Raw genomic sequence first — 14,712 nt, 5'->3', positions numbered from 1 at the left:
CTTCTCTCCTGTAGGCTGTTTCAATATGTCCATCCATCCCAGATATGGGATTAATATTGATTGACATCAGGGATTTCCATATACAATATGGGCAGAAAACGGACAAGGACAGAATTAAGTTGCAAGTGTGGTTGCCGTGACGCGAGTCACACTTGCAAACTAGAAGCAGTGCTCTTCCGAGCACAGGTCTCCACCAGGCCGTGCGTCCTGGTGGTGCTACTGTATAATAGGCCAATGTAAAAAGGGTGGCATATGTTCTTCACCTTAGATCTTTCATGGCAATCGGACGCTGCATGCATGATTTGAAGCATTGTGTTCCAAAAATGTGTTTTGCTAAAGTCTACCTGCTGGTGGCGCTATAACAGGCCAATGTGAAAAAGGTAGCATTTGTTCCTTGACCTAGTGGGAATTTGTGTGGCAAATTTCACGGTAATCACAAGCTGCGTTGATGATTTGAGGCATTTTGTTCAAAAACTGAGCAATCCTGGAAACTTTGGAAGCTAATATTAGCCAATCAGGATGGAATATGAAATATCAGACGGATCGGACTTGATCACATGACTATAGAGATACTGTGTACCGATTTGCGTGATTTTTGGATAAAATCTCAAGGAGTAATATCCAAAAATGTGTTTTACATAAGTCGGCCCAAAGGTGGCGCTATAAAAGGGAGGAAACCTTGTATGTCCAAAACCGTTCGTTTTGTATTTATCATCTATAAAATGTACTAAACTAGTGAAAACAGCAGATCTACATGTGCTTGTAGATCGGCTGTTTTCACTATTTTTGTGCAACAGTCTTGTATGATGAAGCAGGGCTTTGCTTTACCAAAAGCCGTACACATTTGAAACTTGGAGATACGAGGTTTCTGCCTGACAGTGACGATATTTTAGTGATTATGTTGCGAGGAAAACGTTGAGATAATAGCCATTTTGGTTAGAACTGACTGAAAATAACTTTGTACTTCGAGTTTAAAAGGATACTAAATATTTTTTTTCAAGTGTCCAAATAAATTCAAAATATTATCAAATGATCTCGCGGCACCCCTGGACTGCCGTCGCGGCACCCCAGGGTGCCCCGTCATCACCCACTTTGAAAACCCCTGTTGTAGGTCAATAAAATGACGCTGTGTCTTCATGTCTTTATTATGACAGCATCGTACCGGCGAGGCTCCATGGGTGGCGAGCGGACCTCCGGAGCCATCCAGTGCCAGCGCTGCAGGGAGGTGTGCAGGGGCGAGGTGGTGCGCGTCCAGGATACGCACTTCCACGTCAAGTGTTTCACCTGCACAGGTAAACGTGGCAACAAACTGTTCTGTGGAGTTTATGTGGGGTTGTTTTGCAGGACGGCCCTGCCCTCAGGCGGGGGAGAGGTTCTGTAAAAGCCTTGTAAAGACAGGCAGACTGGGACGATTACATCAACACCCTCACACGGGCACGCACGCACGCACGCACGCACACACACACACACACACACACACACACACACACACACACACACACACACACACACACACACACACACACACGCACACGCACACACGTGTACACAAACTGGTGCAAAGTGCATATACTCACTCAGTAGTACAGTATGCAGGCATGGCAAGGGAAGGCACGTTTATTTATACAGTTGTGCATTTTAACAAGTCGATTCAAAGGGCTATTATATGAAAAAACACTAAGCATTATGACAAATATAGGAAGTTTGAATATAATAAAAAAAGGTTTAGAGTTGAAGGTACTGTAGGTTAAGTGATATTATTTGGTCAAAACAAACAAACAGATTGTTAAGAGGTTAAAGCTCTATATGCTGATAGTATTTCTATGGGTGTCCCCTAGCCTGATCTCAGACTGAAGCTTCAGAGAGGCCTAGATGTCCAGGGCTGGATCCAGTCTAGGTCTAGCCTGGGTGCCAGCCTGCTACGATACTTTCCGTGGATCTGTTTTGTCACTTCGCTTCTCAGTCTGGACAGCTTCCTATCTCCAAAGGGAGGTGGGACATAGAACACGGCTGGAATTAACCATCCGTGGCTTCTTATTGGTCTGTGGTGCGGGCACTGCGGGGCGGGACAAATACACCAGTGTGTTTTGGCTGGCTGATGACGTAGCTACCCTAACCCTACTCTGATTCGTTGGAACAACATCCACTCAGCAACAACGTCGCCTACCTCACAAGTCACAACTGACGTTCGGAAATCATGTCCAGACTGAGAAGCGAAGTGACAAAACAAAACGACGAAACGTAGCGTAGCAGGCTGGCACCCAGGCTAGTCTAGGTCTCCCCATCTCTTTTGCTCTTTAATAAACAGAACGCGCATTTCCAGGCGGGTTGCCAATTCCATTCAATCAGGAGAGATTAGCCTCCTTCTTCATTTTTATAGTGTTCCATTTACTTTATTTGTTTATATAGACGGGACAATGCATATTAATGGACATCACATATGTACAGTATGCATCGTAAATATACAGGATTTAGCAAAGATGCTAATTTGCTAAAGACCAGGATCAAACTGGGAACCCTCCGTGTTCTAAGACGGAAACTCTACCCCTGAGCCACTGCCGCCCAATACAGATAACTAAAGTAACTTGTGCATAAAGTGCAGTATCGCTTTCAAGTGTAATACAGGATACGCTGTCAACGTGCACTAGACTATTAGACTATACATGGTCACAGGTTTGGTTGTCGAGTAACCATTTTTTTAAATTGTACTTAAAGGATGGAAATTACAGACAATAATAATATTCTTCTCCGTCTTCCGTCTTTAAATATTAATGTCTTGAATGAGTTATGGCCCGCCTACTTTTTGACCGTCAAATCACATTCCTCCAAGCGCTATGTCCCTCCTTTCTGGACCGTTTCACTAGGAAATGCGTTCCGTTGCTGTCTTTAAGCGCACTCTTACAGTAGCTGTTCTATAGGTTTGAGAATCGTCACACCTGTGCAAGACCAGTTTGTGAAGCAGTACTCAATAGAATCATGCATTGCAGATAGGATCTATAGCAGCACTATCTGTCAGGAAGGGTCTAATTTGTTGAATTTGATTGTGTTTGTGACTTTCATGTTTTGTGAAGGTTAGGGTTGAGTTTCAATTCTGTTTGTTCATTTCTTTGTTTCATCACTTATCCTGTATCCTGTATGAATGAATGAATAAATAAATAGTGAGAGAGACAGGCAGACAACCCTATTAGTGAACAAACACTCTATAGCAATTATTATATATTGGATTATAGAGCTATTTAACACTTACTTTAACAAGAAATAAATCACTTACGGCACCTTTAATGAGAGAAGAAAAGATAAGAATAGGCTCAATTAAAAGTTGAGTATAAAGTTATACAGTGCATGCAGCACAAGAAATAATAAAAGGCAGCGACACAGAAATGTCTTCAGCTTTGATTTAAAAGAACAGAGAGTGGTAGCAGACCTGCGGTTCTGTGGGAATTTGTTCCAGATACAGAATGTGGTGCATGAAAACTGAATGCTGTTTCTCCACATTTAGTTCAGACTCTGGGGACAGACAGCAGACCTGTCCCCAGATGACCTGAGATGTCTGGATGTCTCATGACGTAACAGAAGATCCTAAAGCAGGGGTCTTCAACGTTTTCAGGCCAAGGACCCCTTAGTTGAGAGAGAAATGAAGCAGGGACCCCCACAACCTGTTCATATTCCATATAGTTTCATTGTTTGACAGCACAATCATCAGTGTATGTTGGATTCGTGTTAATGTGTGTTTTCAGATATTTAAATGCTTGATCCGTCTATAATCTTGACCTTTTCACTCTGTACTCTTTTTTTCCCCTCTACACCAAAGCGCTTTGGCGAAAATAGCCAATCTACAAGCTCTGTGAGCTTGTAGATCTTGTAGATCTGCATGTAGATCTGCTATATTTAGCTAAAGTGGCTAAATATGGACGCTTGTCCATATGTTGGTGGGCCGTCAGGGCCTTCAAGGCCTTCTCTGCTGGCCCTGCACTTGCCTGAGAAAGAAATGTATATTTCATAATATATCATTATTTTTCCACAAACATATTGTATTTATTTCGCTGCCATCATTGTCTCTCATTCACTCAGTCAGGCTGGTCTCTGCTTCCACTCCCTGCAGTTCTAAAAACAGCTTGTTTTTTTTAACCAATCAATTTTTTTGTTGCGTTGTCTCCGGGTAGAAATCTCCACTGTGAGCCTTCAGAATCTCCATTGAAGTCAGTCGCAGTACAAGTGAATGGGGCTGACATTTAGATTGTCAGCTTCTTTAACCAATCAGATCTCGAGTTTGGCCTGCTGGGCGTATTCTTTCAGATAGCAGAGCCGCGACCGCGGTTTTCCCGGTGACCCTGAGCGCAACGGTGGGGGCGCGGGAGGGGGAATTCTAGAACACAGTACCACTGACTATTGCCGATGGAGAGGTTAGCATTATGTATTGAGAGGCACTCTTGCCGATTTCGTAAGAGACTTGTCGCCAATTGCAAGATATTTAAAAGTTATTTGGAGCCATGATGATAACCCCTTCTTCCCACTACTAGACTAATAGGGATTTATATTGTCTGTTTTATTGTTTACAACCACTATTATTCACATGTGGCAAGATCGCGGTTCCACTAGTTTTACTAGTAGGCTAGAGTAGGCTTAGAAGCCTTTTCAGAAGTTAATTTAATGTTTTGCATTTAATGATTTCCTTTATCGCCATGACGCCATCTTGCGCTAATGCACACAACTGTTTTCGCCAGGTTTTAAGGTCTTGTTTTAGTTGTTTCTCATAAGCTTGCGACACTCCTTGCCCATCAGCCCCCACCGTTGCGCTCAGGGTCACCGGGAAAACTGCGGTCGCAGCAGAGCCTTCTAGCTGGCCCTGATGACGTTGCTTGCTTGCCTCAGAAACAAAAGGCTTTTATTTTGGCGTTGCTAGCGTCCCATTGCCCTATAGACTATAGATCCCATCCCTGGAAAGTTTCCCTGGAAAAACTGTCCAATGAGAAACTGGAACCACTTCCTCCTACAAACCAAACCTTTGTTTTCATGTTTTTCTGTTTACTCTGAGCTGATGAGTGATGAGTTCAGTTCGCTAAATTAACTCACAAACAAATGCACAAATAACGAAACATGGCTGAAGGAGGAGAATAAACAGATTTGGTGTGGATTTACTGGACAATTTGGCCAACCTTTTTCGAGTAGGACTTAAAGAAAAGCTTGGCATTGATGGACACATTAACAGCCATGGTGAGTTTAATCGTGTGTGTGTGTGTGTGTGTGTGTGTGTGTGTGTGTGTGTGTGTGTGTGTGTGTGTGTGTGTGTGTGTGTGTGTGTGTGTGTGTGTGTGTGTGTGTGTGTGTGTGTGTGTGTGTGTGTGTGTGTGTGTGCGTGCGTGCGTGCGTGCGTGCGTGCGTGCGTGCGTGCGTGCGTGCGTGCGTGCGTGCGTGCGTGCGTGCGTGCGTGCGTGTCTGTGTCTGTGAGCGTGCGCGCGGCGTGTGCTTGTGCAGTGTGTAACTCAGTCAGTCTCCGATCTCATCAGCTTGTTTTGGATATCGGTGTTGTCTGTTGTTGCCTGGTTATGTCGAATGATGACGCTATAATCATGTGAATTTATGCACAATTCTAACCATTGAGCTTATGGGTGGATTGATATCTATTGAAAGCCTGGGTATAAAATGCACCGGCCGCCAAGTGGTTAATGTAAAAAAGGAGAAAAAAAGTTTTCCATCACACAACGATTTGGAGGACCCCCTGTAGTAACTCTGAGGACCCCCCAGACCCCCTGTTGAAGACCCTTGTCCTAAACTATTCAGTACTTTTAGACTGTACTGCCATACTGTCAATCAAACATGTTAACAGTATGTTAATAGTATTCAATCAATCAATCAATCAATCAAAACAAGTGTAAAGACCTATGATCTGCAGTGATGTGATCTGCTTAGGGTCTCGAGCAGCGTTCTGAATCAACTGCAGTCGTCTGGACATTTCTTTAGAGAGACCTGTAAGGACACCGTCACAGTAGTGGAGTCTACTGATGTTGTTCCCAAATCTTGTTAAGAAATAAGTCCTTTAATACTTGATATTTCGGTGATAAGTGGCTGACTTAGTAATTGTTTTAAGATGAGTTTTGAAGGTCAGATCTGAGTCATGACTACACCAAGATTTCTACATCACACGCACGCACACACAAACTGATGCACAGTCAGGCACACACTCAGTGGTACGCAGGCAGACATGTAGCCACTCATTCATTCATCTCATACAGTTCCCACTGAGCTGCACTGCTAATAGCCCTGTGTGGGGATTGGAGAGGATCAGAGGAACCTTGTGGGAGACTGGATCTCCTGCTAAGGTAGTTTGTTATATTTAACCTTTGTTGTATATCTGTGTATGTACAGAATGTGCTTCAACCACTTAAGCCCTACAGTATGTAGTACAGTACGTGACCTACCAGCGTCACAAACAATGTGTTGTAATAATACAAGCTTTTATAACTGCTATTTTGACTTTTTGGGCCAATTTTGAAAACATTGTATAAGATCTTTGAAAATATCAGTTGTCCTGCGTCTGTCCGGACTGTGATTGTTCAAATTTGTGTCTCATTGTACACCCAGGGTCACACTGGCCGAGCTTCGCAGGGCGCTTACTCTGAAATTAACTCATAAATAGCACGGCTCACTTCACTTGATGATTGTGATTGTTTCACTGTACAGTCCACTGTAGTGATCCACTGTACAGTAGACTGTGATCCACTGTACATTACACTGTAGTAGGGGTGGGCGATATGGAAAAATACAATATCACAATATTTTCCCAAGCTGTATCATGATACACAATTTTATCACGGTTTTCTTTTCATATTGATTTTTATGGTTATTTTTCAAGTTACTTGACAAAAACTAGACTCTCTGGGTTCATTTTGGGAGGTCTAAATTGAGCTTTACAAGTATGTAACTCAAATGGTCCATTTGGTTTCATTTGTATACTGTCAGAGTTAAGTGGAGACCTTGACATTTTAAAGTTTGAGAACTACTGATTTAGACCAAATGCAGGTTTAAATTGAATTCTACAATGATTCTATGAATTAACGATTAAACAGGATTTTTTACAAGAATCCCTGTATCACGATATATACGATATCTCTGAAAAGGCATATCGTGGAGACATTGTATCGCCTCAACGATAATTATCACCATATTGCCCACCCCTACACTGTAGTGATCCACTGTACGGTAGACTGTGATCCACTGTACATTACACTGTAGTGATCCACTGTACATTACACTGTAGTGATCCACTGTACATTACACTGTAGTGCTTTATGAAGCCACGGACATGACAGCTGTTGAGAAGAACTAAACAAGTTGTGTCTGTGGCCTGCTGTGATGGAGGGCTGCTCCACTCACAGCTGTTCCACTGGAGATAAACTCACATAAGGTTTATTCACCGGAGATGAGCTGCTATGATACTGTGCGGTCCCTAAGCGCACGCGTTGCACACATGTACAAACACACACGCACGCACGCACGCACGCACGCACGCACGCACGCACGCACGCACGCACGCACACACACACACACACACACACACACACACACACACACACACACACACACACACACACACACACACATGCACTGCACACACACACGGTGGTTGTGAGGGGTTGCCGTGGTAACGATGTGAAGGGGCACCCAGGCCTTGGTTGGTGGTTATTCTAAGCATCACCACGGAGCGGTTAGCCAATCAGAGAGCTCTATTCAGTACCACAGAAAAGAATATGGGGGGAGGGGGTGGGCACAGGGAGAGGGAGAGAGAGAGAGAGAGAGAGGAGGGTGCGTTTTGTCTCGTCTGAACATTACATCATCGGTTTAACGCAACACCTCTCAGTCTAATCCAATATTATTTTTGTACTGATATAAAAAATACAATACTAATGGGACGCCGGACAAATGGGACGTCGTAATATCGCTACTTGCCCCATATTGTCCCCAACTCCATTTTTTTTTTCTTGTTTTTGCAGATTAATCTGATTTCATCGCAATCAACGCCCGTCCGTCTATATACACGTGTTATAATTTAGATAAGCGTTTTATTTACGCAACTGTTAATTTATCAACGTGGCATCCCTGTTTTGGGAATGTCATTATAGGCCAACACTTTCTCTTTTCGCCCCCCAAACCAATTAGCGAAAATAGTCGATCTACAAGCTTTTAAAGCGTTGCTTGGCGACACGTTGAGAGCTTGTAGATCCACTATTTTCGTAGATCCCTAGATTTCTTTCTGAAATGACGCCTCTGTATGTATATGCCTCTGTGAGCTACACTATTAGCAGTGCAGCTCAGCCCGTAACTCCGTCCACTCAAGGTCCAAGGATGAACTAATTAGAAGCAGGGGGTCAGAGGTTAAAGGTCATGGTCACCTGTTAAGACGATATCTCAGGAATGCATGAATGCATGAGGGAATTGTGTGACATTTGGCACAAACCTGCACAATCATAAATTAGGGATGGGACGATAAGCGATTTTATCGTTTATCGTGATAAAAAACACTCTTGCTAATCGTATCGTGGAGATTTGATTTATCGTGAAATCGTCCTCCGTCATGCACTGGGATCAATTCACCTTTTATATGCCGAGCTGCATCCGGTACCATTTAAACCCTCTATTGGTAAAACATACTTATAATATACGTACATGATACAGTCTTTTTTTCACACTCTACGAAATCTCCAAAAAATAGCCGATCTACAAACTCGTAGATCATAGAGCTCGTAGAGCTTGTAGATCTGCTATCTTTTGGCAAATGTTCCAGCCCAGGATAATTGATGTTGGGGATATTTTGATTATCGCGATTATATCATAAATCACGTTTTTCTTTGGTCACAGTAATCGTGATCTGAAATTTTCATATCGTCCCATCCCTATTAGAAATATGTGGCCACACAGAACACAGGTCAAGGTTACTGTGACCTCATAAAACATGTTCATTACATTCCTCCTTCATTCACTTCTAGTTGTGTCTGAACAGACATGGATGTGAACGGTAACTGGTGGAGGCATACAACCTCTTTGCTGTATAGGGGCGGCAGTGGCTCAGGGGTAGAGAAACCGTCATTAGAACACGGAGGGATCCCAGTTCGATCCCGGGCTCACAGCTAGAAGGTCCTGGGTTCGATTCCCGCCGGGGGACGCTGTGGGCGCTGGCGGCGTGTTCCTCCTCCGCGTCATCAGCGCCCACACCCTAGGTGGGGTTGGCGATAGGGCCTTTCTGTGTGGAGTTTGCATGTTCTCCCCGTGTCTCCTAGGGTTGATACCCTCACAAAAACATGCACGTAATCCTGGTCTCAATAATGCCTCCCCCTGTCCAGCCGGGGCGCCTGATGGAGGGGAAAGGAACTGGTCGGAATAACGTGTTCCTTCCACGCGCTATGTCCAAACCAGGGAAATCTCCACTGTCAGGTGAAAAGAAGCAACTTGGACTCCTCATGCATAGAAGGAAGCATGAGGTCAGTCCGTTGTCTCCCTTGGCGCGGCAGAGGGAGAGCAGAGCCCAGGATTACATAGGCAATTAGCACTGGGTGAAAAAATGGGTTACAAAATTGTGGGATAAAAATTAAGAGAAAAAAAAATGCATTGCAACTCAATGTGTAGTCTATTTGTGTAGCCTATTGGTCATATGACAAGTATTTTTTTTCTATAATTTTTATCCCACGATTTTGCAACCCTTTTTTCACACAGTGCCAATTGCCTATGTAATCCTGGGCATATGACAAGCATATACAGTGATTAAGTTTGAGTGTTGTTCAGAGCCGTTCAAAGGCCTCACGGGCAGTCATCATGATAAAACACTTCCAGATCCCTCCAGTTCTCCTCCATGTTCTGGAGAGCTCTCTCCAAACCCTCCCTCCTATGAGGTTACTGACACTGTACTGTATTATATGAGGTTAGCAGTGTTGGGCAATATTACTCAGGAGAGTAATATCTTACTTATTACAAAAAAGTAATAAAAAGTAATATGTAATATATTCTATCAGTAATATGGTATAATATTACTGTTTTGGTAGAGTAATCCCTTACTTTAATCATTACGGGTAAAGTAATGAGTTTTTACTAACTAGTTACTGCCCAACACTGGAGGTTAGGTACTATATACTGACACTGTATTGTATGAGGTTACAGTAGGTACAATACTGTATTGAATGTAGCCCTCTGCCTGCTCACTACCCATGATGCACTGTCTGTTATACCCCAGAGCTGTGTAGGTCTCTGCACAGCAAGCAGTGCTTTTTTCTGAAGCTCATAATGTTCAGTGTCAACCCCCAGTCCTCACCAGGCTTCACATGAACACACACACACACACACACACCACACGCACACACACACACACACACACACACACACACACACACACACACACACACACACACACACACACACACACACACACACACACACACACACACACACACACACACGTTTATGTCAAAACATTACAAGTTGCGTTTCTTTTTTTTTTTTTGTTATCAATTATTTTTATTTTCCATAATCAAAAGAAAAATGCAATTAACATACAAACAACACAAACAATAGCAAAACAAGAAAAGGAAAAGAAGACCCACCCACCCCCTTTCCCCGGACCAACACGGAATGTACAATAGTGCATGCCTGTGCTAGGCTGTTACCACTATATAGTGATTTCTTGAATCATAGCCTTAAGCCTATCTGCAATGTCCGACCACATATTAATGTTTTCTTCTTTTGCTCCGTGTAACCTTGCTATCGACTGCTCTAAATATACTATATCTAGAAAGGTTAAGGCCCACTGGCGAAACGTTAACGTATGAGGAGGTTTCCACCGCGTAGCTACCATCTTCTTCGCCGCCGTTAATCCAGCAAAGAAGATGCGCTTGCGTATATTGTTTAGTTGCAACTGTGAGACGTCATTTAATAAAAATAAAGAAGGAGAAGATATGATATTGATACTAAAAATAGTTGAAAGTTTTGAGGCAACCATATTCCAGAATGACGACACATTTGGGCATTCCCAAACCATGTGAAGGAAGGTACCAATACTATTTGAGGCGCAGAGAGTGCAGTTGGGATTATTCAAAATCCTCATAGCACATAGTCTGCGAGGAGTTAAATAAGTCCGATGAACAAAATTTAAATGAATTTGTTGATGGTCTGGATTTCTAGAAGATAGCCTAATGTTAGACCATACTGTGTCCCAACAAAAGTCAGGGTCCAAATTTGGTACATCATTCCTCCAAACAGTATCAACAGATAGGGGCCCATAACTACAGTCTAATAAAAAACCATATAGGGTGGAAACCAAACCTCTTGTTCTGTTACCATCACAGATAAACTCATGGAAGGGGTGCAATCTAAGGGGAGCTTGCCATGGGACCCCATAGGTCCTCATGGACGTTCTCAGTTGGAAGTAGAAAAAAAGGGTATTTCCAGGCAGATTGAAGATGTCACACAAATCTCGAAAAGGTCGTAAACCATTTCTATCAAATAAGTCCCCTAATGTACGAATCCCCTTAGCCCTCCACCTTGGAAAGCGAATGGGGCGATCCTCTATTAAAAGTCTTTGATTATTGAACACTGGGGAAAATAAGTTCCATTTACAATCAATCTTACACATCTTTTCAGCTGCCCTCCATACTGCCACTAAATGAGAAATGATAGGTCCAAAGCGAACTTTGCATTGATGTGTAGTTATGTTTGAATAGATAAGATCTCTCAATTCAACAGGCTGCACTAAACTCTCCTCAAGCTCTCTCCAAGAAACCTTATTTGCTGGGTTAAACCAATTTAAAAGGGGGCGGAGCGTGAAGGCCCAATAATAAAATTTAAAGTTGGGCAATGAAAGGCCGCCATCATCTCTAGCACGTTGTAATAGAGAAAGTTTAAGACGAGGGCGTTTCCCTTTCCACACAAACTTAGATATCGAAGAGTGAAGCTTATTCCAGTATTGCGGCGGTGGTGGCAAAGGGAGCATAGAGCTTACACAGTTAACCCTAGGAAGAACATTCATCTTTATGATTGAAACTCGAGCTTGGAGAGAGTTGGGCAAAGATGACCATCTATCTAAATCAAGACAAATCTTATTTAGAGTGTCACCATAGTTGTTCTTAACAATAGCCTGAAGAGAAGGGAAAATATCTATGCCAAGATATTTGAATTGGCTTACTACTGGGATTATGGACGGCAGGATAGCAGATCTCATCTGATCATTTAGAGGTAGAAGGGCTGACTTCGTCCAATTAATTTTGTAGCCGGAAATGGAACTGAACTGATCAAAAATTTGAAGGACGTGAGTAATTGACTGTGGTGCATTCTCAATGAACAGTAGAATATCATCAGCATATAGGGAAATGCGATGCTGTGTGTTGTTAATCGAAACAGGAGTAATATCTGCAGACTGACGCACTGTCTGAGCCAAGGGTTCGAGTGAAAGTGCGAAAAGGAGAGGACTAAGGGGACAACCCTGCCTTGAAGATCTGCCAATCGTGAATAGCGGCGAACAGATCTTACCGGTTAGGACCATCGCTGACGGATTAGAATAAAGTACTTTAACAAAATGTATGAATGAAGCACCAAATCCCATTTTATCTAGTACAGCCCACAGGTAAGACCATTCCAGACGATCAAATGCCTTCAACGCATCGAGCGACAACACTGCGGCGGGGGTCCTCAGCTCCTTAGCCCTATCGATGATATGCAATAGTCGTCTAGCATTATCAGAGGCTAGTCTAGTTCCTATGAAACCTGTCTGATCACAGTGTACTAAGGTGGTCATAAAACCCTGCAAGCGACGCGCAAGCACCTTAGCAAAAACTTTTAGATCAGAATTCAAAAGTGAAAGCGGTCTATAGCTTGCGCAATCTGTGGGATCCTTGTTCTTCTTCAACAATAATGATATAATAGCTACATTCACATCCCTGGAGAAAGAGCCACTTTCAATTGCATATCGAAACATGTCTAGCATCAGCTGACCTAGATCTTCCCAAAAGATGGCATAAAGTTCAGGGGGTATCCCATCCAAACCAGGCGACTTGCCCCTACGCATTGCGAGCACAGCTTCCTGTAATTCCGCCAGATGGAGCGGTCTATCTAAGGCTTCCGCATCCGCCTCGCTAAGGGTTGGTAACTGTATGTTGGATAAAAAATCATTGCATACTGCATCATCGTGAATGACCTCGGAGGTGTAGAGCTCATCATAAAAAGCACGAAACGTGGCATTGACCTCTTTGGGTAAGTTGCGTTTCTTACATGACATTCCAATCTCTTCGGCTGTCCTTTGCCTTTCATTGATTCCCTCTATCTCAGGATTAAATTCTCTCTCTGTGACAAGTCATACAGTACAACACACGCACGCACGCACGCACGCACGCACGCACGCACGCACGCAGGTGTGTACTTATACTACAGTATAAGTAGGCCTGTATATATCCTTGCGGGAATGACAAAAGCATTTTTATGGACAGACATCTGTTAGTGTGTCTGTCTGTCTGTTTGTGTGTCTGTTTGTCTTGCAAATTGCTGGACCAATCAGCATCTAATCTCTCCAACACATTACCAGTAACCTAGTTAAGTTCCTCCACAATTTAGTGGTTCTCAAAGTGGGGTCCGGGGATCCCCAGGAGTCCTTGAGGGGGTTCCAAGGGTTCCCCAGCTAATGTGTTAACCCTTTATCCATATTACAGTATGTACGTTGGCTGTTTAGAAATACAGTAGCAGATATACAAGCTCACAGCACATCACTTCGTGCTGCGCTGCTCAAAATACTTGAGAAATATTGAAAATGTTTGGAAAACTTAAACTACATTTTGAATGTGTTTAATCATTTCTTCTCTTCTCTCTTCTTCTCTTCTTCCCTGTCACAAAACCGTTTGAGATGGCCAAATTCATAATAATGTGTTGGGTCCTTTGAGAACCATAGAGAACTGACATTGTAGATAATAATAATAATAATAATATAATAGTTACCTACTCCTCCCGCGAGCGAAATTCAGATATTTGCAGCCCAACCCAGCTGCTTTTTTCAGCTTAACCCAGCTGAACCCAGTGCTGCGAGGGGGAGGGGAGCAGTGATAGCTGGAGCGGGGAATCGTACCTGCGACATCTGGGGCCTCCGGAGTCCTAGGTATGGACACTAACCACTCAGCCATCACTGCTCTAAAAAAAAAAAATGATGGACGTCACATTCTAGCTACATGATGTCCCAGATCCACATTGGAGCCACGCTAAACATGTGAATAATGGGATCCTTACGATTTTACCTTTTTGTAAAAGCTTTTATGGTCACTTGTAACCCTATTCCTAGCCCTGACACCAAACTGAATCTGTTAATAATTGTAACCTTAGCTCCAAAGACCTTTCTCAGCCATGGAAATGATGCTGGAAAATGTCCCCACAATTTGGACACTACTATCCCTGGGGGGCTTTTTGGACAAATACATGCATGCGAGCATACAGTAGTAAAACAAATACACGCTTGCGAGCATGCACGCACGCACACTTTCTCTTACTCCCTCTCTTTCTCTCTCTCCTGATGACAGTCGCTCAAGCATGAAATCAATTTTTCATCTTGGGACAGTATGACATTGGCATGTGATGTGGAGGCCAACAGGCTAAACCGCGTGGCGCCGTGCCATGGGCAGTATAATTGGCTGTCAGTGGTGGATGGTCTTACATGTGGGATGTGTTTATGACATCTGTGATGACGGGGAACGT

At 43.2% G+C, this 14,712-nt stretch overlaps 1 protein-coding gene across 1 annotated transcript in view; it reads left to right on the top strand.

The window, feature by feature from the left end:
* Positions 1 to 1,147: 1,147 nt before the first annotated feature.
* The window catches only part of ablim3 (actin binding LIM protein family, member 3), a gene marked incomplete at both ends in the record, with an annotated part of 76,492 nt that continues 62,927 nt past the window's right edge, over positions 1,148 to 14,712 (top strand). The window contains one exon of the mRNA XM_080746662.1: positions 1,148 to 1,292. Coding sequence (XP_080602788.1) covers positions 1,148 to 1,292 — 145 coding nt within the window. The remainder of the gene's footprint in view (positions 1,293 to 14,712) is intronic.

Source organism: Nannobrachium achirus (genome assembly GCF_963921795.1).
Source record: "Nannobrachium achirus genome assembly, chromosome: 17".
NCBI classification, from domain to species: domain Eukaryota; kingdom Metazoa; phylum Chordata; class Actinopteri; order Myctophiformes; family Myctophidae; genus Nannobrachium; species Nannobrachium achirus.
The sequence above is the reverse complement of the archived record's forward strand: the minus strand, read 5'-3'. Positions and strand labels throughout refer to the sequence as shown.